At 41.9% G+C, this 25904-nt stretch overlaps 1 protein-coding gene across 1 annotated transcript in view; it reads left to right on the top strand.

Annotated features, from left to right (window-relative positions):
• The window catches only part of RYR3 (ryanodine receptor 3), a 734312-nt gene that overhangs the window by 275206 nt on the left and 433202 nt on the right, over positions 1-25904 (top strand). Inside the window, exons 23-31 of the mRNA XM_040412592.1 lie at positions 1471-1554; positions 2395-2554; positions 8032-8179; positions 10813-11018; positions 12396-12570; positions 18428-18636; positions 20007-20167; positions 24631-24664; positions 25739-25902. Coding sequence (XP_040268526.1) covers positions 1471-1554; positions 2395-2554; positions 8032-8179; positions 10813-11018; positions 12396-12570; positions 18428-18636; positions 20007-20167; positions 24631-24664; positions 25739-25902 — 1341 coding nt within the window. The remainder of the gene's footprint in view (positions 1-1470; positions 1555-2394; positions 2555-8031; positions 8180-10812; positions 11019-12395; positions 12571-18427; positions 18637-20006; positions 20168-24630; positions 24665-25738; positions 25903-25904) is intronic.

Below are 25904 nucleotides of genomic sequence, written 5' to 3'. Positions count from 1 at the left end.
TTTATAATAAAGTAATATTTACATATTTTCATTTTCTTAATTCCCGGAGAACCCCTTTAAGATCTCATTCACACGACCGTACTTTTGGTCCACATACAATCCGCATTTTTTGCTGATGCGGACCCATTCATTTCAGTGGGGCTGCAAAAATTGCGGACAGCACACCATGTACTGACCGCATCAGTATGTCCGTTCCGTGGCCCTGAAAAAAAGATAGAACATGTCTTCTTCTTGTCCGTTTTGCAGACAAGAATAGGCATTGTTACAATGGGTCCACAAAAAACGGATGCAACACGGATGTCATCTGTATTTTGCGTATATCTGTGTTTTGCAGACTGCAAAATTCATGAGATTGCATAAATGCAGCCTAAAACTGTCAAAGGCATATTCTGACAACATCCAGAATAATGGATGGTGCTCTGCAATCTAGAGTCTAATAAAAGGGGTTGTCTGTCCAGTAACACCTACCTCACTAATCTGCAGCTGCAATCACTATCTGAGGCAGGTTAGTAAAGGCTGAGAAGTACTGTAATTTTATGTGTGACGAGTAGTGTTGAGCGCGAATATTCAAAAAGCGAATTTTTATCTTGAATATCGCAACTTCAAGAATTCACGAATATTTAGAATATAGTGCTATATATTCGTCATTTTTTCCATCTGAACACATGATTCCTCCCTGCTTCTTGCTTGTGGGCCAATCAGTCATTGTCCCACAAGCAATTTTAGCAGGGAGGAATCATGACTTCAGATGGAAAAAAAGGACGAATATTCTAAAAAACAAATATATAGCACTATAATGAATATAGTGCTATATATTTGGTTTTAGAATATTCGTCATTATTTTCCATCTGAAGTCATGATTCCTCCCTGCTAAAATTGCTTGTGGGCCAAATGACGAATATTCGAAAAACAAATATATATAGCACTATATGCTATAGTGCTATATATTTGTTTTTGACCCACGCCTGTATTGATCGCGCAATGTTCGCATATTACGCAATCATTACCTTGCCGATTTTCGATAAAAAAAATTAAAAAATTCACAAAATATTGCAAATTCGAATATTGCACCTAGTCACTAGTGACGAGAGAGACTAGTGGGGGACCCAGGAAGCACCACAATGGGAGTGAGCGATAAGGCGAGTATAAATTCTTTAGTTTTTTTTATTCCTTTCTGACCATTACAAAAAAGCAAAAAACAACCCATTTAACCATGTGCAAACAAACATAACTACATTTAGTGATCATAGAGGGAGAGCCACTGCCCCCTACAGGAAGATTGACGTTTCATGTTAGTTTATTGCTACACAAACAAGTAAATTACAACTTTGTAAAATACAGAAGCATCTAGAACAGAAATCACGTGGTTCATGTTGGTACAGTACATTTCTATTACTTTTGGTTAATCCTTGTCATCAGACTTACTATTTCATGCAATATTGATAGGAATATTGTGTTTTGTTTGCATAGGACTTTGCTGGCTCTTGGATGTCTCATTGTTCATTCAAATCAAACTGCTGAAGAAAATCTGAAAAAAGTTAAACTCCCAAAAAAGTGAGTAAACCAAAATACCATAAGGGCCGTCCAACTTTTTCATTTATTTATTTTTCCACACTGGAGTGGGAGGGTTGACTACTTGGAAGTGGGGAATTGTGGGAGTTGTAGTTTCCCAGCTTCCATGCCAGCCCACGAGACTACACATTCTTCAGCAGCGACACATGTAACCATCAGTGCAGGAGAAAACAATTAAAAAAGTAAGGACTCCAGCACCTTTCTTAATGCAGATTAAAGCTGATACTTGTTATATTTTGTTTACAAGTCAGATATCTCTTTTAATATATGTACAATGAGCACACAAATGTGAAAAAAATATAAATATGTGATATGCAAGGTTTTAGGTACATAAAATATATGATGAGATTTTCTGATGTAAATGTCTTCACCTGCTAGTGGTTATATGAACTGTATTACAACAAGACCTGAGTCACATACATGCTGAGTGTGTCATTTTACATTCAAGTTTTTGAAGCTTATGCGGTAATTTTGCCCTAACCTTATCTAGGTTAATGGGATCCACAGTATCATTTGGTTTCTTGATTGTTATTCCTCCCTTTTTTACTGATTATTATTACTTTTAAAAATGAACTGGTTTGGATTGGTTAGGTAGTAATCATGATTACAGTTTCTCCAGCAAACTTCAATTTAAATTCAGATGATAACATTTTGATGGCTGAGATCCCCTTTTGGGAACAGTCAGTTTTTAATTAATTAAGCAGCCTGGCAGGAATTCCACTTTTGTTACAGAAAAAGGCACAGCCATGAGATCAGTATTAGAAGCATTCAGCTTCAAGTTTCCGCTCTGCTAATAGGAAAACGTACATTGCCTTATTACAGCTATATGATGTCCAATGGCTACAAGCCTGCCCCTTTGGACCTATCTGATGTAAAACTGTTACCAGCCCAAGAAGTTCTAGTTGATAAACTTGCCGAGAATGCACACAATGTCTGGGCAAAAGATAGAATCAAACAAGGATGGACCTATGGCATTCAACAGGTAAGCACCATCTAATGGTTTGCCTTCTAGACTGTACTTGGTTTAAAGGGTCCTATTCCATACAATTTAGGTTTAATTGAAAGCTGCGAGCGCAACATCATCACAGACATAAACACCTTGATATCAAGGCTACTTTCACACTCGCATAAGTTCAGATAATACGACCGTCTGCATCCGTTCAGAACGGATCCGTTTGTATTATCTGTAACATAGCCAAGACGGATCCGTCTTGAACACCGTTGAAAGTCAATGGAGGACGGATCCGTTTTCTATTGTGCCATATTGTGTTGGTAATAACGGATCCGTCCCCATTGACTTACATTGTGTGCCAGGAGGGGTCCATTTGGCTCAGTTTTATCAGACGGACACCAAAACGCTGCAAGCTGTATTTTGGTGTCCTCCTCCAGAGCGGAATGGAGACGGAACGGAGGCAAACTGATGCATTCTGAGCGGATCCTCTTCCATTCAGAATGCATTAGAGCAAAACTGATCCGTTTTGGACCGCTTCTGAGAGCCCTGAACGGATTCCACAAACGAAAACCAAATCGTCAGTGTGAAAGTAGCCTAAAAGGGAATTTCATAACTAAGATGGAAGAGAAAGTCTGGGAATACAAGCTCATGTCAACCCTTGTCACACTGAGATCATGAATGAATGTGTCACATGGATGTATGTTCTTCTACATCTCTTAAGGATTTTGACCCTCAGACATCTTGGGTTTATAACATTCATGTAGTGGGTATACATCAAGGGTCGATAAAACATTCTCACTCCTTATCTGTATCTGCTAGAAGAATTTACTGCTACAACTGTTTGTTTGCACCTTCGGTCATATTGATCTGCTTTACATCACTTGTCTCATCTACCTCACTATTCCTATGTACCAGTGTGTATAAATATGTGAGTATTCAGATACTGTGCTAGAACATGCCTGAGGAAGAGGCCTGAGTAGCCTGGAAAGCTTGCAATTTTGTCATCTTTTCAGCTAAACATTAAACGGTATGCATTAAAGAGGACCTTTCACCGATTATTACACTATGAACTAACTATACATACATGTGGAGCGGCGCCCGGGGATCTCTCTGCACTTACTATTATCCCCGGGCGCCGCTCCGTTCTCCTGCTATGTCCTCCGGTATCTCCGTTCCCTAAGTTATGGTAGGCGGAGTCTGCCCTAGCGCTGGCCAATCGCATTGCAGAGCTCACAGCCTGGGAGAAAATAACCTCCCAGGCTGTGAGCTCTGCGCTGCGATTGGCCAGCGCTAGTGCAGACTCCGCCTACCATAACTTAGGGACTGGTATCTCCGCCTACTATAACTTAGTGAGCGGAGATACCGGAGGGCATAGCGGGAGAACGGAGCGGCGCCCGGGGATAATAGTAAGTGCAGTGAGATCCCCGGGCGCCGCTCTACATATCTGTATAGTTAGTTCATAGGGTAAGAATCGGTGAAAGGTCCTCTTTAAGGAATCTCATTTTTATATCTTCTATTTACTGAATCTCATTTTTATGTATGCTATTTACTGGCTTGCGCTACTTTCACACTTGCGTTTTTTGCTGGATCCGGCAGGGATCAGCAAAACTGCTTTCTTTATGATGATACAATCGGCTGCATCCGTTATGAACAGATCTGGTTGTATTATCTTTAAAATAGCAATGACTGATCCGGCATTAATACCATTGTAAGTCAATGGGTGCTGGATCCGTTTTCTATTGTGTCCGAGAACGCAACCAAACGGAACGGAATGCATTATCCGATATTGAGATCCTCTGCCAGATCTCAATACTGGAAAAGTTAAACACAGATGTGAAAGTAGCCTAACATGGTACAAATATATTTTTTCCTTTAAAAGGCAGACTTTTAGAATTATTTACTACCGTTTCATTTTTCTGTATGGGTCTTCCAGTTGTAGGTTGTTTTTACCTTGAAAGGGATAGGTTCATATATAATGTATATTGTAGCTGATGACAGTCACCCAGGGAGAGTGCTCATCTATTGCTCTATTCTTCATACTAATGGAACTGTTGCATGAAATATTAATGGGATTGCAATGCTATAGTAGCATGTCTGAAGTGCCCCTGCTTCCTGTAATATTTGAGGACACCAGTATTATAAGTGGGCAATACATACTGTAATGCTTTATCATGCCAAATCTAAAGTGATCTATTCCCAGTATACTGTACAACTATATAGCCTGTACATAGATGTTGTGTGGTGTAACTATTAAATCCCAGCCTAGAAGTTTCACTACATATTACATATATTTATTTATAATGTATATAGAAAGTGATCAGTATCTAAAATGCCAAAATATTAGTCCAGATTCTCTACTGTTTGGCTGTTATGTTTTTTCCTACCATGATGGTAACTTGATTCTCATTGACATTAAGGCTATGTTCATAAGGTATAATTTTAAAGCTGAAATATACAGAGCTGACTTCAAGAAAAATCAGCCTGTGAAATCCAGGCACGTTTTGGTGTATTCTTTTTTTCAACAGCATTTAATATGCATAAATTCCTGCAAAATACATAGCAAATAGTAAACACATATGGAGTGCATTTTGTCAAAAATCAGTTTCTGACACCATTCTAATAAGTGACATGACACTTCTTGAAGAGTATTTGAAAACAGAGGTGTAAAAATACACATATTAACCAATCATTGAGAACACCTTTTTTTTAAGCATTTCTGAAGCGTATTATGGCACGACAAATGTGCTATTTCTCGTGCATGGCATTGGGGGACACAGCACCATGGGTATATGTCCAACTACCACTAGGAGGCACTAGACACAAAAAGTGTTGGCTCCTCCCCGTTGGGCTATACCCTCTCCACAGGCACAAGGCTATTCAGTTTTTGTCTAGTGTCCGTAGGAGGCAGACCTGTCCTGCTTTTTTTGCAGGACCTGCTGTTTATTTTTTATTTTATTTTATAGAGGAGTACTCGCGTGGTTTCCTATTACAGAGTGGCCCATTCCTGGTGGAGTACAGGGATCTCCACTGGATCTTCTACCTTGTTGGGGCACGTAGCTGGTGAGCATCGGCCTCTGCAGCAGTTTTCGGTCATCGCTGGATGTCCTCCGCCACATGGAATCCTTCTCGGGTCATCAGCATTTTTCGTCGCTGGACGTCCTCCCTGACGGGTCAGGGACAGGACCACTGAGCGCCACACACCTGCCTGGCAGGTATTTTTTCAGCTGATTGCTCTGGCATCGGACAGGGTCCCGTAGTTCCTTCTGGGTCCAGGTGTTCTCGGTATTCCCTTATATTCTCTGCTTAGTTGTACTACATGTCAGAGGGGCAGTCCCCTTGGACCTTGCCGTCGTTTGCACCTGTCAGGTACTTTCTCCCCCCTGGGAGTTTTCAGTACGCCGGTCGCAGCTGGTTTCTACTTTTCTGTGTAGTCTCACCCGGCTTTTTCATGGCGACTTCTGCATTCCTTATGCATATGGATGTCTGTCAATTTAGTGGTACATCCCGAGCTGCTGTACTTGCCCTCTCTGGGACAATGTATACAGTTTGCTAGTCACTGTTCTTGGAGTGGCTAGTTGTCCATGGCCAATGTCCCTTTTCCTATGGTAGTTTCATTTCTCCTTTCCTGGATATTCTGGCTTGCGTTGTCTTCTGGTGGTTCAGCTCCTGGTTCCTTGTGAGCCCATTCCGGGTACTCCTTTCTGGAGTCCCTGTCCCCGTTCATTTGACCACTCAGGTTCTGCATGACAATCGTTTTTTTGGGGGGGTCGGGGCCTGGGTTGATTGTTCCCTTTATGGGTTCCAATAGCCTTGTGGTCTTCTTGGGATTCGTGTCTCTTTTCCCATCCTCCCACGTCAAGTACCTGGTATTGAGTGGTTTAGCGCTACGGTTTGCAATTCCGCCGTATGGTCTCCTTCGGGAGGGACCTCCTCCTGTTGTAGAACCTTTCCTCCTTAGGCTGTTGGAGTACTCTCCTTCTACTTCCATGTCTTTCAGTCCAGTGTGTCCTGCTGAGATTTCCTGGGCCTGTATCTGGTTCCTTTTTTCCCTGATGCTTCACATGCCCAGAGTTTTCTCTGGTCTTACGCTTCACAGTGATTTCTTGTTTTCAGAGGCTCGAGCCTCGTCTCCTGTTTTTGGGACGCAGGTCTTACTCTTTTTTTCCTGGCTTTTACCTACAACCCCCTCCTTCTCCAAGGGTTGGCGGTTTCCTCTAGCAGCCTTGGGTTTTCGCCTTTTAAATAGGGCGCTTAACTTCATCACCTGCCTTGCGGTGAGGGGAGACCTGCTCCCTTCACATGTGAGCCTTGCTATTGCTTCACTCACTCGTTTGGCTTCCAGTACTTCCTTGTTTCCTTCTCCCCTGGCCTGTCAGGGGTTGGCCACAGGTTTTTTCTCTCTTTTGGTCTGAGACAATTTAGAGCGTTAGGTAGTCCCAACACGCGGTGCTGTCCTAATTTTTTCTCCAGCCCTTGGCTGAGCTCGGTGTTCCCTTTTGCCGCCTTCTTGCATTTGGGATTTTCTTCCAGGCATTTTTCCTGGGGTGCTGACAGTCTTCACTGATTCTTCCTTGAGGTTTATTCCTTGTTATGGAACCTCTTGCCCATTCCATGTCTTTCTCCTGTTGGGTCACATGGTTCTCCCGCACCTGTATGCCCAACCGGTGGCATGGCTGTTCTTTTCCCACCCTCGGGGACTGCTTTTGGACGTCCCATGGTGCTGTGTCCCCCAATGCCATGCACGAGAAAATTGGATTTTTTGTACTCACCGTAAAATCCTTTTCTCGTAGTAGGCATTGGGGGACACAGATCCCACCCTATGTTTTTACTTCCGATTTTCCGGGCTGGTCTCTTGATCTTTCCCGGTACGGGAGTTGTTGGTTGCTTGCTTTTTTTTTTCCTCTCTCCTACTGCTTTTGGTACACACTGAATAGCCTTGTGCCTGTGGAGAGGGTATAGCCCAACGGGGAGGAGCCAACACTTTTTGTGTCTAGTGCCTCCTAGTGGTAGTTGGACATATACCCATGGTGCTGTGTCCCCCAATGCCTACTACGAGAAAAGGATTTTACGGTGAGTACAAAAAATCCAATTTTATGTGTTAAATTGCACACATAAAGTTCATGAAACCGTTAGGGCTCGTTTACACGACCATGCCGTATTTTTCGGTCCGCAAATTGCGAATCCGCAAAACGCGGATGGTGCCCATGTGCCTTCCGCAATTTGCGGAACAGAACAGGAGGCCTATAATAGAAATGCCTATTCTTGTCTGCAAAACGGACAAGACTAGGACAGGACTAAATTTTTGTGGGGCCACAGAACTGAGCAACAAATGCGGACAGCACACAGAGTGCTGTCCGCATCTTTTGCGGACCCGTTGAAATGAATGGTTCCGTATACGGACTGTATGTGGAACGCAGAAAATGGCCCGTATACGGAACGCAAAATATGTTCATGTAAGCGAGCCCTTAGAAAGATCCTGAATGTTTCAAAATGTCGTATTTCTTTAGGATCTGAAGAATAAACGAAATCCTCGTTTGGTGCCATATGCTTTACTTGATGAGCGAACTAAGAAATCTAATAGAGACAGTTTACGAGAAGCTGTCAGAACATTTATTGGATATGGCTATAATATCGAGCCACCAGACCAAGAAATCAGTAAGTTTTCCATGTACAATTCATTTAACAGGATTGTCCTGCCTTAGAACAGGCAACCCCTCGGTTCCTAATGTTTGCCCCTTAACATAATAACCCACTCACCTGTCCACTGACATACTGTTCAAGCCGATTGGACCGCTGAGGCCTGTGATCGGCCACAGCCACCACAGGACCAAGCTGCTTCTTGGTCCTTCATGGAATGGAACAGCAGAAGTACTACAGACAGATGAGTATAGTATTTTAAGGGCCACAGGTTAGGACTCCAGGGGTGGTCGGCTCAAGAGCCAGACAACTCCTTTAACTGGGTCCAAAAGTAAAATAAATGGATAACTATTTAAAAGGAGAACTGTTAAAGCACCAATATTAATCATTAAAACTACTTGCTTCTTGGAGAGCTGTATAAAGACTTATGCAAGTGAGAACCACTAAAAACAGCACCTTGCGAAAGTATACCAAGCCCCCCAGGTCTTTCTCCAGTTTTCTTGCATTAAAATGTGGATTTTATTTTATTCTACTCAATGGACCTGATAAAAAAGTTATATATTCAAAGAAATGAAGCCATATATGTGTATAAGAGGGATTAGAGGATGAGGGTATGAGAGGGATGGGTAGTAGATACAGTACGGGCACACAGGTTACAGCATTCTTAAGAATACCCACTTGGGTCAAAACTATTATTTCGGTGAGAGAACGTTATCCCCTATCCACAGAATAGGGCAGGCATCCTCAAACTGCGGCCCTCCAGCTGTTGCAAAACTACAACTCCCAGCATACCCGAACAGCCTACATGTATCCGCTTACAGCAGGGCATTGTGGGAGTTGTAGTTTTACAACAGCTGGAGGGCCGCAGTTTGAGGATGCCTGGTATAGGGGATAACTATTAGAACGATGGAGGTCCTATTGCAGGGAATCCCATAGATCACGAGAATGGGGACCCCCTACCCCGTAGAGCCCCCTGAAATGGACAGAGTGGATAGTTGGAAATGCACTCCACTGCTCCATTTATTTCTGTACTCTGCTATCTCTGGCGCTCCCATAGAAATGAATGGAGCATATATCTGACCAGCAGGAATGTCTGAGAAAGCAGACCTTAAAACTAAAATACAGAAATCATCTAACAACTTGGTATAACTTTAACTTTTCAGGTACACAGTCACATACTGTACCTAAAAATTGTATTTCCATGAAAAATGTAAACAGACAATATAAGCTTAATTAGTACCATTTAAAGAGCTTCTGTCAGCATGATCAACCCCATTAAACCAGTCAAATTACCTGGTAGGGTTAATCATAGTGAATAAAAAGATAACCTTTGTAGGCTGCAGTGTACCCAAGATGAGTATTTTTATCGCTATGCAAATTAAGCAGTTAGAGCACCAAGGGGCAGGCTGTAGCGCTTTGAGCACCACTACTGCTATGTCCCTAGTACTCATTGCACTCCCCCCTCCTCTTTGAGTGACAGGGCTAATAGGAGAGTGTAAATTACGTAGTAGATGTTACCTGCAGTCTCATGCAATACAATGATCATTCTCTGAGTACAGACAATGTAGTAGATGTCACCTGCAGTCCTACGCAACACCACAGATAACACAGTGATAACTCTGAGTACAGACAGGATAGAACATGGATATAACAGTGTCTATGAGGTAAAAATTATTATTGATAATACAGGATATACCGGTAATGCTGATAAATATATCCCTCACAGACAGTTTTATCAGTATCATATCTGCTATTATTAGTAATATATTGTGTTATATCATGGGTTAATATTGTATTTTATTTTTCAAAAAATGTCTTTGCTTGAGGCCTAATTTTTCTTGGGGCCCCAGAGATGCCCAATACCCCCCTTCCTGAGCAGCTGCACTGAATAAAACTCACTTGCGATGTTGTAGTACCTGACTGATACAGTTTTGATTTCACAGCATATTACTTGACATAAACTGTACATACATGTACCACAAGGAGAAGGGAAAAAAGTTTGACCTTGTTAGGCTGGTTTCACGCCACGTTTTTGTCTTACATTTAACATATACAAAAAATAAGTAGAACCGTTCTTCAGACTGATTCCATACAGTGGCATCTGTCACCATACAGTTCCATTGTAGGTTTTTTTTACTGGACTCTGCAAGATGGAAAAGCATGGTGTGCTACACTTTTGGATCATTTTTTTTCCAACATATACGTTAAATGGCTGGCAAAAATGTGATGTAAAACGACCCCAAACAAAAAGTGATGTTTGCTTAGTCGTATCCAGGAGGGAAAAAAAAGTCTTATTACTCTCAATTGTGCACGGTAAGACATTTTTTTCATAAAGAGAGGGCTTCCAGAGCAATAAGACCTAATTTCCAAAAAGAGAGTGGTGCTATGGGTAGCGTATGGACTCTTGAGTTCCAAATGCTAATAGACCACTATATTAGTTGCCCTTTAGAAAATCCTTCAACAATGTACAGATGCATGAGTAATGGAGGGGCACAGATGGAAACGACTCCCTTTCAGGGGTTAAAATGTCTTTCCCATTTTATAGTGCTAATATTTTGCATTTAAAACTCTTTTTGCATCTAGAAGTTGGCACCATGCAGTTCTCATTATTTTATATACTTATATTTCCTTACTTCTTTTTGTCTCTGCAGCTGACCAAATGATGGAACGAGTCGGCATAGATAAGATACGCTTCTTTAGGTTGGAACAGACCTATGCTGTGAAGTCAGGAAAGTGGTATTTTGAGTTTGAGGTGGTGACCGGAGGTGATATGCGTGTAGGCTGGGCCAGGCCCAGTTGTAGACCTGACATTGAACTTGGAGCAGACGATCGGGCATTTGTATTTGAGGGAAGCAGAGTAAGTGACCTCACACTTGGGTACATTGCATAGCACCTTGTGGCGTTACCTTTAAGCTATGAAGAGCTGATTATACTGAGATTTCCATTTCATAATACCAGAAATAAAGATGCTTAAACCTATAAATGTACCATTTATCCTTTGCTAGTCTAACCACTCCAAAAAAAAATAAAAAATTAAAAAATCAGATTACCAAACCTTTGGCTATCTCCCTCATTTCTGGTTTTGTAATAAATGACCAATAGTAAAGAATCATGGGCAAGCCCTACAGTTGCTTAAAGGGATTTTCCAGGAATAAAAAAAAATGTAAATACTTAAATATTATTTTATAATAAATATATTCACAAATGCCTTTCATTAGTTAGAATGGCTCGTTTTGTCTAGGGAGCAATCATTATTAGAAATAAAATGGCAGCTGTCCTATCAGTACACACAAAACCTGTCCTAATCACACCACAATGAGCCATAGTGCTGCCTCATCCTCCTCTCTGCTCTGCTTGTCAGGAATCATTAACCTGAATACAGGTGAATCTCTGTGGGAATGGAGATGATGAGGAGACATAAGAGGAGGGTGAGGTGAGGATAATGAGCAGCAGCACTTGTTTACAGTCTCCATTACCACAGCCTGTCCTGTCCGTCCTCTCTGTACTTCATGTCTCCTCATGAACTAAATTCCCCAGAGATTCAGCTAAAATTCTCATCTGTATTCAAAATCCGGATCATAATCCTTGACAAGTAGAGAGGAGGATGAGGCAGCTCTTTACTTCAGTGTTGTAAAGTAACTTGTCCTCATGTGTGATCAGGACAGGTTTTGTGTGAACTAATGGGACAGCAGCCATTTTGTTTCCTCTGATGATTGCTCCCCAGACAAAACGAGCCATTATAAATAATAAACGGTATTTGAGAATATATTTATAATAAAGTAATATTTATGTATTTTCACATTCTTAATTCCCGGAGAACCCCTTTAAGGACTGTGATTGTTTGATGCTGAGGACAGTGATTGTCTGCAGCGGGCATGTGCCATACACCAGCATCTAACATGTTTTTTTTATTTTAAACAATTGTAGGGCTTGTCCGAGATTTTTTATTATCTTGGACAACCCCTTTAAGATTTTGGTGGATATTTATTTTGGCATACCTATTACAATGTTTATGACACTTTTTAACATTAATTCCCTTTAAAATATTTTTGTACCATTTGTAAATAGGTTTATTATTTATTTGTTAAACTGCAGTTGCTCATATCTCATGAAACTTTAACAGACATTAAGTTGTTAAAACATAGATTAGGCAGCTTATACAACAGTAATATTTATCCAAAGAGTTGTACAACATATCCACCATGGAGGACAACCGATGTTTTGCTGTTAACAGGGACAGTGTTGGAACATGGGAAGCTCATTCTTTGGTCGAAACTGGCAGCCCGGAGATGTTGTAGGATCCATGATTAACTTGGAAGATAAATCAATGATTTTCACGTTAAATGGAGAACTTCTAATCACAAATCAGGGGTCAGAGCTAGCATTTGCTGACTTTGAAATAGAGAATGGTAAGTACTAATATGAATTTTTGGAAAATGTTGGACCTGCACACACCAGGGCAATTATCATAAGCCAGTTACAACCAATATGTCCCTGGTGTTTGGGAAGAAACGTGTACCCAGAGAAACACAAACACAATGGGAACATACAAAATCCTTGCAGATATTTTTTGCTAGATGCTAACACAGTACCTCACATCTTCTCTCAAAGACTTTATTTGGTTTTGATAAACTATTCTGAAATTGTGCATCTCCCTCTATAACAAGGCTCCTTAACCTGTGGCTCTCCAGCTGTTGAACAACTACAATTTCCATCGTGCACTGAAAGTCTGCAGCATTCAGAGAATGAAAGGAGTTGTAGTTTTGCAACAGCTGGAGAGCCACAGATTGGAAATCACCGCTTTATAGTAGGCTAGTATCTGCAAGGGAACTATGCATAATCAAGATTCACACACATGTCCGAACAATGTAGAATGCCCATCCAGTATTTAAGAAGCCATAGAGATTGAGGAGCAGATAGTGATTTCTGCGAATTACAGAGATATTTTTTTATATATTTGCTAAAAAAGGGAAATAACCCCCTGGGTGATAAAATACAGACAAGTAAGATGCCCAGTAATGAAGAAAAATACAGGGAAGTGAAGACTATACTAATCCTAACCTTTCAACTTTTTGAACCAGCTGGCTATCGTTTCTGGTCATTATGGAAAAAAAAGGTTCCATGTTTAGTGTTAATACCTGAGGTTAAGTAAATGCTGAATGTTACATGGAAGCCTGTGATCCCAAGGCTGCGTTCACATGGCCTTATGTAGTTCGTGAAATGCTGTCTGTGTGACGGGCACGACGGACCAAACACTGCTCATGTGAGGCCAACTCACTGCATCATAGTGATCTATGGGGGGAATAAAAAAGTAAAAAAAAACTAAAAGAGGCCCCATGTTGTAAGCAGCTCAAAATTGACAGAAGGCGGGGTAACACAAGTAGGCGGAGTCATCAATACCATAGCATCCCAGCAGAACCATAAACCGTAGTGCAGTAAAAGCTGTCCCTTCATTGCGGCCATCAGTAGATGCCATTTTCTGTCCTCCTCCTCCAGTTGGCTCTGATTAAGCTATAGAGCAGAGTGCTTAGGAGGTGAGATGCAGGCCACATCAGTTGAATTCAGGAGGTCACTTGCAGTCGCTGGCTGGGTACATGAGTACCTGATTTTCACATCGTTAATTACCACTGCAAATTCATTATGTACTGGGCCATTAGCAGAGAGAAGGTCTTGGGTGGCCCCCTTGGGCTCCGACCCAACGGGAAATTCCCTTGTAGGGTCTATGGCCAGTCTGCCCCTGCAAGTATGGAACAATAGACCCACTGTCAGGCTGAAACTCACAGCATCATAGATCACTATAATGCAATGAGTTCAGTTCACATGAGCTGCAGTCGGTTCAGGAAATGTCGGCATCATACAGATCTCATTTAATGAACCGCAGAGAGGCATGTAAATGCAGTCTTAAAGAGTAAGTGTGCTGCCACATATTTAGGGTTTTTGAAAGTTTTTGAAGCCAAAATCAGGAGTGGATCATAAAAGAACAAACCGTATTAAGGACACATACTACTGAAAGTGTGTCTGCAACCCAACTGGACTTTGTAAAAAACTTTAATGTGTCATAGTAACCCTGCCCTGCCGATCACTAAAATGATGAATGAGAAGTTCACAACCGAAGGTGGTCTCTCCTCACTACTAAATACAGATCTGAAAACAGCCTTGTGGACTTTCTATTGAGGCCATCTTAAGCAGTAAGGAGAGACGGCCTTCAGAGCTCGGACCCCACCAATCTACACCTTTTGATTTGTTGCTATGACATATTAAACGTTTTTACAAAGTGTAGTTACTCTTTAAGTGGGTTGTTCCATGACAAATACTTACCCCTATCCACAGGATACAGGGTAAGGCCTCTTTCACATGGGCATTGCAGGTGAGGGCCGGATAGGATGCGGGTGCGTTCAGGGAAAATTGTTGCGTTCAGTTTTTTCCGCGCGAGTGCAATGCGTTTTGCACGCGCGTGATAAAAAAACGGAATGTTTGGTACTCAGACCTGAACCCGGACTTCTTCACTGAAGTTCAGGTTTGGGTTCGGTGTTCTGTAGATTTTATTATTTTCCATTATAACATGGTTATAATGGAAAATAATAGCATTCTTTAATACAGAATGCAAAGTCAAATGTCAATTGAGGGTTAAAAAATAATAAAAACATTACTCACCCCATCCACTTGATCGCGCATCCGGGATCCTGTTCTTTGTTCTTCTTGAAGGACCTGCAAAACGACCTTCGCTGACTTCATAGCGCACACGAAGTGGTGAGCGCGATGATGTCAGCGAAGGTCCTTTTGCAGGTTCTTCAAGAAGAACAAAGAAGAGGATCCCAGATGTGCGATCAAGTGGATGGGGTGAGTAATGTTTTTATTATTTTTTAACACTCAATTGACATTATACTAAGCATTCTGTATTAAAGAATGCTATTATTTTCCATTATAACCATGTTATAATGGAAAATAATAAAGTAAATGGAGTCCCGGATCACTCATCCCTCGTCTCCTTAGCAACCATCCGTGAAAATCGCATCGAATCCGCACTTGCTTGCAGATGCAATGCGATTTTCACGCAGCCACTTTCACTTCTATAGGGCCTGCGTTGCATGAAAAACGCTGAATATAGAACATTCTGCGATTTTCACGCAACGCAGAACTGATGCGTGAAAAACATCGCTCATGTACACAGCCCCATTAAAATGAATTGGTCAGGATTCAGTGTAGATGCAATGCGTTCACCTCAATCATTGCACCCGCGCGGTATACTCGCCCGTGTGAAAGGGGCCTAAATGTTTAATTGGCAGGAGTTCTCCTATCAGTCACGATAATGGGGGGCCCTCAGTTCCCCTGTTTGAATGGAGTGGCGATCATGTATGTGTGCTGCTGCTCTATTCAACTCCATGGGACTGCCAGAGATACCCATGTACCAAAATCCTTTTTAGATACATATGTTGCAGAGGTTGACATCTATTTTTTATTTTTTTTTGTTGACATGCATTTAAAATAAAAATGAAGCAACTTTGCAAATATTCTTTATTAAAAATGTCCAACCATTTTGTGTCTACAGCATCTCTGCAGACCGATGGTTCTCCAAAGATTGACTGCCAGACCAGAATCTAGTGTTTAGTCTATTTCCACACAGACATGTAGGTCTGCATAGGAGCTATAATCTCAAAACGTTAGGGTACTTTCACACTAGCGTTTTTATTTTCCACTACTGAGTTCCGTCAAAAGGGCTCAATCCTGGAAAAGAACTGATCAGGTATATCCCCATGCATTCTGAATGGAGAGTAATCCTTTCAGGATGTCTTTAGTTCAGTCATTTTGACTGATCAGGCAAAAGATAAAACCGCAGCATGCTACGGTTTTATCTCCGGCCAAAAAAACTGAAGACTTGCCTAAATGCCGGCATTTTGTCCCATAGGAATGTATTCGTGCCGGATCCGGTTCCGGTATTTCAATGCATTTTTCTGACTGATCAGGCATTTTTAACACTGATCAGGATCCTGATCAGTCTTACAAATGCCATCAGTTGGAATACGTTTTGCCGGATCCGGCAGGCAGTTCCGACGACGGAACTGCTTGCGGGATCACTCTGCCGCAAGTGTGAAAGTAGCCTTAGAATATTTTTAGGTATGATTATTTGCATTTGAATAATAAGACCATGGTTCATAAGGTTTCCATGCCATTTAACATAAATATATGGGGGAGATTTATCAAAAGTGGTGTAAAAGAAAACTGGTTTAGGGCTCTTTCACACTTGCGTTCTTGTCTTCCGGCATAGAGTTCCGTCGTCGGGGCTCTATGCCGGAAGAATCCTGATCAGGATTATCCTAATGCATTCTGAATGGAGAGAAATCCGTTCAGGATGCATCAGGATGTCTTCAGTTCAGTAACAGAACGTTTTTTGGCCGGACAAAATACCGCAGCATGCTGCGCTTTTTGCTCCGGCCAAAAATCCGGAACACTTGCCGCAAGGCCGGATCCGGAATTAATGCCCATTGGAAGGCATTGATCCGGATCCGGCCTTAAGCTAAACGTTGTTTCGGCGCATTGCCGGACCCGACATTTCGCTTTTTCTGAATGGTTACCATGGCTGCCGGGACGCTAAAGTCCTGGCAGCCATGGTAAAGTGTAGCGGGGAGCGGGGGAGCAGTGTACTTACCTTCCGTGCGGCTCCCCGGGCGCTCCAGAGGGACGTCAGGGCGCCCCAAGCGCATGGATCATGTGATCGCATGGATCCCGTCATCCATGCGCATGGGGCGCTCTTAAGTCATTCTGGAGCGCCCCGGGAGCCGCACGGACTGTAAGTATACCGCTCCCCCGATCCCCGCTCCTGCTATGGCAACCAGGACTTTAATAGCGTCCTGGGTGCCATAGTAACACTGAACGCATTTTGAAGACGGTTCCGTCTTCAAATGCTTTCAGTACACTTGCGTTTTTCCGTATCCGGCGTGTAATTCCGGCAAGTGGAGTACACGCCGGATCCGGACAACGCAAGTGTGAAAGAGGCCTTAGTTGCTCATAGCAACCAATCAGATATCATAGCTTTTATAATAAAAATATATTTATTGCTTTCTAGAATTGGTTACATGGTACCAGTAACAACTGCAAAATATAATAGTGATGAAACGCATACGTCATGCTCACATGAAGCTGAGTACTCCAGGAATTATTTTCCTTGTAGACTGCGGTACTGTGTATATATATTAATAAAGTATACCGAAATTAATATATAGCTTGCGGGTGAGCTGCTACAGCAGGTAGTTAACATTATGGGACACTAAAAGAGGATATACCAGTTATAAATGGTCCAAGTCATTTAAAGTATTTGTGGTCTCATAAACTTCATGAAAGTATTTGCTTGTTTGCTTGTGCCAGGTTTAACAAAGCAGGCGTCCAACAGTAACAGGCCATCAATTAGTCATCTGTGAAAGATCTGTATATATTTACATACTGTAGCTGCAAACATTTTGTCCTTCCTTTGCTGCATTTCATCAGAAGCCAATAGATTAATTACTGCTGAGAGAAAATGAGAGTCTACACTGACAATATCGCATTCTTTAATAGATATCACTAATTCATCCTTGGCCACCAGCGAATTCTCATGATGACTCAGATCCTGGCATGCTCCGCTCACAATAAATGAGCTTTTTTGGCAATCAAATACTTTAAAGGGGTTGTCTCACTTCAGTAAATGGCATTTATCATGTAGAGAAAGGTAATACAAGGCACTTACTAATATATTGTGATTGTCCATATTGATTCCTATGCTGGCTGGATTCATTTTTCCATCACATTATGCTCAGCTCGTATCCAGGAGTTATGACCACCCAGCAATCTAGCGGTGGTGGTCGTACAGTTATAATGTGATGGAAAAATGCCGGCAAAGGAGGCAATATGGACAATCACAATACATTAGTAAGTGCCTTGTATTAACTTTCTCTACATGATAAATGCCATTTGCTGAAGTGAGACGACACCTTTTAAGCTTTTTCTCCATAGTGTTTTCTACAAGGACAGGCACATGGTAGAGCAGAACAGTAATTATGTGTCCCCGATAGAATTTTAATATTATTTGACAGTCATGTAGTATCCATCCTACATGTTATGTGGATTTTTGACATATACAGTTTTTAACCATTAAGAAATCATGTTTTCTGCAATGCCCTATATTGTATTTTACATGAACGCAACTTCAAGTCCTGGAAACAGATTGTGAAAGGATTTTACCTGGAGATCTTGCCATCTGTTCAGTTCATTTCCTATACATGTGTTCCGCAGGTTTTGTCCCTGTCTGCTCCCTTGGGTTGTCTCAGATTGGTCGCTTGAATTTTGGTAAAGATGCCAGCACGTTCAAATACTACACAATGTGCGGCCTACAGGAGGGCTTCCAACCGTTTGCTGTCAACATGAACAGAGATGTAGCCATGTGGTTCAGTAAGCGCTTACCAACCTTTGTCAACGTGCCAAAAAATCATCCTCACATTGAGGTACTTACACCCCGGCTTTTCTCATTCTCTGCTTGGTATTATTTTTATTATCATAGAGTATTAAAAGTTAGATTTTAAGTCCGTTATTACCAGCACATCTCGAATTACAAGGGGAGATATGCAGCCTGTAATCATGCATCTTCCGTCCTGACAAGCTGCCATAGATTCTCCAAGAAGTCGGCGATTAGACCAAACGATAATATGGGCTAGTTATTGGGATCGAGCATTTCTACAAATATGGACGCTTGTACCCAATAATAGTGATGAGACAGGAGGTGTGTCTCAGACTACCACAGACTCCCCGCGTGACCTTAGCTAAGCAGGTAGCCACAGATCACAGTTCTACCCTACTAGAGCTGAGCCAAAAAGCAGCAACCTCTGGGGAAAATAAATAGCAGGTAAGCATCACTGCCAGGCACACGCATTTGCACTGTTAAGATCAGTGCCTCTGCCCATAGTGGGCAGAGCAGTGCACATGCACAGACCCAGCGGTGACCGGCGCTCGCACAAGATCTCTAAGCAGAGGAGGAGGAAGTAGCAGAGGAAGGCGTGCCAGAGGACTCCAAGGGGAGTGATTATGTCGGCACATCAGAGAGGGGCCTGGGCACTTGCAGCCATAACGACTTCCCTGGGCACTTGTGAGACCTTATCTGCATATCTTTATAAAGTGTTTTTTTCAGCTCGTGGATGTGGGACAGACAAAAGAGAGGTACCATTTTTATGTTGGGCAACTGTGCTAGAATATAATATGAGCGGTCTTAAATGCTCAAAGTAGGTGACAGACTCCCTTTAAAAATTATGTACACCTTTTGGAGGCAATTTTTGTTTATGGTTGCATTTTACTCATTTTTGGCTAAAAATCATATGTTCAATTGGCCTTTATTAAAAATATTCAGTCATTCTGTAAGAAAGGGTTGTGTTTTTCTAACTGTGCGACTGGTACTTTCACTTTGTGTCGGTTGTCTAATAAGCCTTATCTCTAAACTACTGAGAAGTCATAAACACTTATTTATCCGCATTCTTATCAGTAAGATAAGAACTGAGCTTTAATGAGTGTTTAGGAGGTCAGAGAACAGAGATAAGGAGTCCGTCTGCTCCCCAGATGACAGAAAAGACATAAAATCCACAGGCTGCTGCTACAGCATGTCAGCGTTGTACAGAAATAGAAGGGTTCTATATTTTTAATAAAGACCAATTAAAAATGTATTTTAGCTCAAAATAAGTACAATGCAATAATAAAAAAAATTCCCCACAAAATTGTACATAGCCTTTAAATCCTCAATGCATTAACAGACATGAGTCATTCTATATCATAGACTATATTATTGTCTAAAGCTGTTTTTAAAAAAAAAAAAAAATATTTCTTTTAGGTGACAAGGAAAGATGGAACTGTAGAAGCCCCTCCATGCTTAAAGGTGACACATAAAACCTTTGGCACCCAGAATAGCAATGAAGATATGATATACTGCAGGCTGAGTATGCCTGTGGAGTTCCACTCCGCCTTCAGCAATGAGGAGAACTTCCAGAAGAGGTATTTCATTTTATGGGCCATACATTAAATTAACCATGACTTCACCAATTACAAGAAAAAAAAATTCTGCTCACCTTGTATACATTTCCATGGCAAGGGATGGCAAATGTCTAACAAATGCACTAACCCCTGATTAAAAAATAAATAAAATGCATTCTGCATTTAACAAAATGGGTTCTGTGAGGGTGCATCAAAAACCCTGATGAACTGAGCTCAAGGCTTCAGCTGGTTTTCAAGAAGGACTTGTGACTACAGGGGAGGAGGGGGTTTTCATGTCATATCTTGGGAACAGGATACATAGGGGGAGATTTATCAAACTAGTGTAAAGTAGAACTGGCTTAGTTGCCCATAGCAATGAATCAGATTCCACCTTTCATTTTGGACAGCTCCTTTGGAAAATGAAAGGTTGCTGTTGGCAACTAAGCCAGTTCTACTTTACACCAGTTTGATAAATTACCCCAATAGTGTATATCCATATGGTCATATTCTACATTAAAGATCACCTTCTCCTTTGATTGAGTTCCATTTATTTACTGCCAGAAGACTCCTTTAACAAACAGTATTTAAGTCTAGAGGACTCGTACAGACAATCATCCTATGTAAAATTGCTGAACTCTGCTTATTTCGGAATGTAGGGAACATGCAAGAAGTGTGCCCAGCATACAGTATGAACATTGAATGAGTCCATACATTTCTGTCAGCCTGACATGTACACACGTGTGATCTGCCTGGTTATGGAGAATAAATCAGCAGACTTTTACGATTACTCACCCAACCATCCCATACAGCATACGCTAATGCCACCGCTCTTCCCCATACTGTCTTGTTGTTTCCCTTTGATTACACAGCACGATCTGCCACTGGGAAATGATGATCTTTTGTGCTGCTCGTTCATCGGGTAGTAGGCGGTGCATTTACACCGCAAGATCATTGCTGACGAGTGTTACTAGTAATGCTGGTTAGCGATTATCCGTTCAATTGTCCGCCTTTTGTAAAGGGCCCTTTAGGGTGGACAATGAACATATCAGCCAACAAACAATGGCACTGTCACCGCGCACATCAATCTTTCTCCATGACAGACAGAGAACTTTAGAGAAGAGTAGCGCAGCTCCAGACTGAGAAATGACTCTACGTACCTTCTGTGTTGTTAAGGTGAAGACTGGACTAGAGAGAGCGCTCACAGTTTGACTTGTTGGTTGCAAATTGGCAATATGTTGGCGCTCACTGAGAGCATGTATGTTACCAATTTGCACTAAACAAGGCAAGCACTTTTATCAGCAGAGAGCTCTCTCCAGTCCAGTGTACACTTCTCCAACACAGAGCTGACCTGACACCAGTGGCGTAGGGATCGCCATAGCAACCATAGCAGTGGCTATGGTGCCCTACGCCACTGGGGGCCCGTCCGGGCCGCCTTCTGTTGATTTTTTTATTTTTTATTTACAAACACACAGGCAGCCAGGCCCGAGCCGCGGACCGCCCGCCCACTACACTAGACTAGTGTAGTGGGCGCGGGCGGTCCGCGGCTCGGGCCTGGCTGGGGAGAAGGAGTCAGGACTGGAGCAGGAATCCTATTGAGCCCAATTTATTAGGAGGCATCTCCCTCTGTATGGGAACAACAATCTTCATAAATCTCCCCCAAAAACTTTGTCGGTACAATTAAGGCGATAACAAATTTATACAGTGACAGTGTAATATTTCTAATACAGAGACTGAGAGAACAACACTCCAAGTATAATAATGTGTGGGGAAAAAACTAAAATAGTGGGTGCTCGCTTCAATGGGGTTTGGTCCAACTCACCCCTAATCCGAATTCCAGAGTAAAAAGTTGAAGCAGCAGTCCAATAGATAGTTCAAAAATCGGTGTATAGATTTATTGCAAAAGCAAAATCATATCCAACAGATGCAACATTTTGGCCTACTCGCCAATACTGGACTTTTATGGTAGATCTAGGTGGAACCCACCTTCAAGTTAGCACACCTTACCTGGTGCACACGATACATATACAATGGTGGATCTAGGTGGAAGTCACCTTCAAGTTAACACACCAGGGGCGTAATTATAGGGGAGGCAGGGGAAGCAGCTGCTTTGGGGCCCTGACCCAGAAGGGGGCCCATCCAGGAGAAGGAGGACTAAAAGATTTTGTCAGGGCCCCCTCAACAGTATTACGCAATGAAATGGGTCCACGTGTAGATAAAGTCACCGATCCCTTTCCCTGTTAATTTTCTGAAGCGCTTCAGTTTTCAAGTTTTCAAGTTATATCTGATGAGGTTTCTTGTTTATTTCATGAGAATACTTTGCCGTTTTACCATACGTGTTTCTGAGTTAACTACGACCACTGAGGAAGGAGTCGTAGTTAACTCCGAAACGCGTATGGTAAAACGGCAAAGTATTCTCATGAAATAAACAAGAAACCTCATCAGATATAACTTGAAAACTGAAGCGCTTCAGAAAATTAACAGGGAGAGGGATCGGTGACTTTATCTACACGTGGAACGCCGAAAAATTACACATTCTGTGAAGTTTGGTCCTGTACTTCAATCGCACTCACAAGATAACCATCAGGGACCCACTGTACCGGCACATCCGCACTTATTCACCGAGGATCCCCAAGCCCGATATGCGATATACTCACTGAAAAAAACTGTGGAGTCCGGCTTACTGCTTGCAAACAAGCAACACGTGGGACGTCACGGTATATGCAGCAAACCCGGTAAATCCAGTGAAACAGTGAGTAAATTCAATGCTGACCATACAAGCAGACAGAAATAGTCGAGCAAGTATATAAGATATTATAGACTATCTAAAATGAGGAGGATTATGAAACAGTAATCCACAAATCGTGCATTCAGAGAGGAGTTATAATACAAATCCAATAATGCAACTAATATACTTTCTCTAACCGCAAATGTACCTTCTCCAATAGTGGTGCATGCAATTGATGCAATATAATTCAAAGATCACCGCACACAAGGAAACTGCATATTTTACCTTGATATCAGTCAGGTTGGTGAAGTCATTTAACAATATTTCCGCTAACATCCAGTCACATGCACCAAGACTGCAGCCTATGTGGAATATACTAAAGGTTTACAGAGATTTTATACTGTATGTTTTATTATAGTATTTTATACTGTTTTATATGAACTGTTTATATGAATAAATATAGGTCTCCATGTGTGACCAAGTGTAGGTGTGCCCTACCACTTTTTATTCAAATTATTGTAACCTTTGAAGATTGGGTGGATCTTTTTAGTAGGAGCACCCATTCCATAGGTTTGGCGAGCAGGTGAGCCATCTCTAAAGATTATTTGACTCTGAGTTTTACCAGGGAACTTTCCTCCTGGCTCCTGAGGCTTTAAGCTTTGGCTTCATGGCCAGCAGAGCTTAAGGTGCTCTGGCTGGCGTGGGGACATCCAGCAGAGACATGCCCCTGCACACCTGTCCACTAGCAGGGGGTAAGCTAGACTAACTGGACTTCTGCCCAACCCTTCCTGCAGGAAGTAGGACTCGCCCACTTCTCTCTAGAGGGGGGCCAGAATGGAATGGAAGGTTCCATTCTATCCACATACAGCTCTGCTGTGTTTGCTGCCACCTGCTGGTGAACCATGCACATTACATGTGAACATAACAGTTGCATAACAAAATAGGAATGCACATTGCGGAGGACCTGGAATAAATACACAAGATGACATGAGGTTAGACTAATAAAGAGGGTGCAGAAGTGGTAACGCCACTCTGGGGTGTTACACTTTCCCCAAATTCCCCCTGATGACCGGTCCCAATTCTAGTAGGAGCAGGAAGACTCACTTCAGGTGGCCAGGAAATGTAACAGGACTCAGTTCACTGAGGTCCTAGCAGTAGTTATCACCTGCCAGGCAGGAAGCGACTTGGCAAGTGCGGGAAAGTGACAAGTGGTGCAGTAATTTACTGATTTCTCCCAAGCAAGAGAGAAATCTTCCAATGACAGTACTGCCTGTAGGTTTCCTAGACCTTTTCTGTATGTCCAGATGTCCTTGTCCTGCTGCTTAGCACTGGTGTGGTCCCCTCCTCCCTGCTTGTACTGTGTGTGTCAGTTTTGGCACATTCGCAGTGCAAATTTCAGAGAGAAATTACAGATGTGTTTTTTTCCTCTGCTGGACACTAGACAGCAGAAAAAAAAACACCCAATTTTTGTGGACTGAATTTACAGCTGGCAACCCTGCACCTGAAATGGGCGTCACAGCGTGTCTTCCAGTGGAGACATTTATCATTGAAGACTGGTATACAATTATGTGGCGTATATATAATATTAATGTACCGGTATATAATATTTTTTTATAACTGTATATACATATTTTAATGTATGTATATGTATGTGTATATATATATATATATATATATATATTTATAAATTTATATATTTTAATGTATATAAATATTTTTTCTAGAAAATATTGATGACTGTTTTTGTATCTGATTTTAGAAACGCCCTTCAAGAAGTTTCTCACACAACTACAGTAAGTTTTATTATTTGATCTTAATTTCAACAAATGTTAAATACAGTATGTTCACTATAAAATGGATGCTCCACTTCATCCCCACAGTGTTTAATGGTGTTAAGGTCAGGATTCAATGCAGGCCTCTGGAGTTTCTCTACACCAAACCCATGAAGTCATGTCTTTATGGACTTTGCTTTGTGCTGAGCGAACTTGTGTTTCAAGTTCAGCGTACAAGGTTCGAGTTATATAAGAATTTCATTAAAAAAGGACATTTAGGAGAAAAGTGGGACAGAGAGACTTGAGTCATGAAGAGGGACTGTCCTTCCAAAAGAGGGACATTTGGGATGCATGCACTTGTAAAATCTCTAAGGCTACTTTCACACTAGCGTTTTAGTTTTTCGGTATTGAGATCCGTCATAGGGGCTCAATACCGGGAAAAAAACGCTTCAGTTTTGTCCCCATTCATTGTCAATGGGGAGAAAACTGAACAGAACGGAGTGCTCCAAAATGCATTCCATTCCGTTTTGGTTGCGTTCCCATACCGGAGAGCAAACCGCAACATGTTGTAGTCTGCTTTGTGTCCTCGGATGCGGAGCAAGATGAATCCGGCATGACCCCCAATGCAAGTCAATGGGGACGGATCCATTTTCGCTGACACAATAGAAAACGGATCCGTCCCCCATTGACTTTCAATGGAGTTCGTGACGGATCCGTCTTGGCTATGTTAAAGATAATACAACCGGATCCGTTCATAACGGATGCAGATGGTTGTATTATCAGTAACAGAAGCGTTTTTGCTCTATCCAGCAAAATTCTCTATGACCTATGCTTCTACCAGTGTTTGTCTAATGACGATTGCATGGCTATATGCTTGATTTTATACACCTTTTTGCATTGGGTGTGGTTGAAACACCTGGCCTCAATAGTTGGGATTCTTTATGCTATGCTTACTGCATAGCAAGGTAGGACTGCCAGTAAAGGACATAAGCAAGGTGATTACCCACCAACCATCCCAAACAGTTGTATCATGCTCTTTAAGAATGTATTTTGTATCATTCTATAAATTCCATTTGTTTCTATTTTTCTCTTCAGTTGTATTACTACTCTGTCCGGATATTTGCTGGACAAGACCCGTCATCAGTATGGGTAGGATGGGTGACTCCCGACTACCACGTCTATAGTAAACATTTTGACTTAAGCAAGAACTGCACTGTGACTGTCACTTTAGGAGATGAGAGGGGCAGAGTGCATGAAAGGT

Source organism: Bufo bufo, chromosome 11 (assembly GCF_905171765.1).
Source record: "Bufo bufo chromosome 11, aBufBuf1.1, whole genome shotgun sequence".
NCBI classification, from domain to species: Eukaryota; Metazoa; Chordata; class Amphibia; order Anura; family Bufonidae; genus Bufo; species Bufo bufo.
This window is presented reverse-complemented; position numbering and strand designations above follow the sequence as displayed.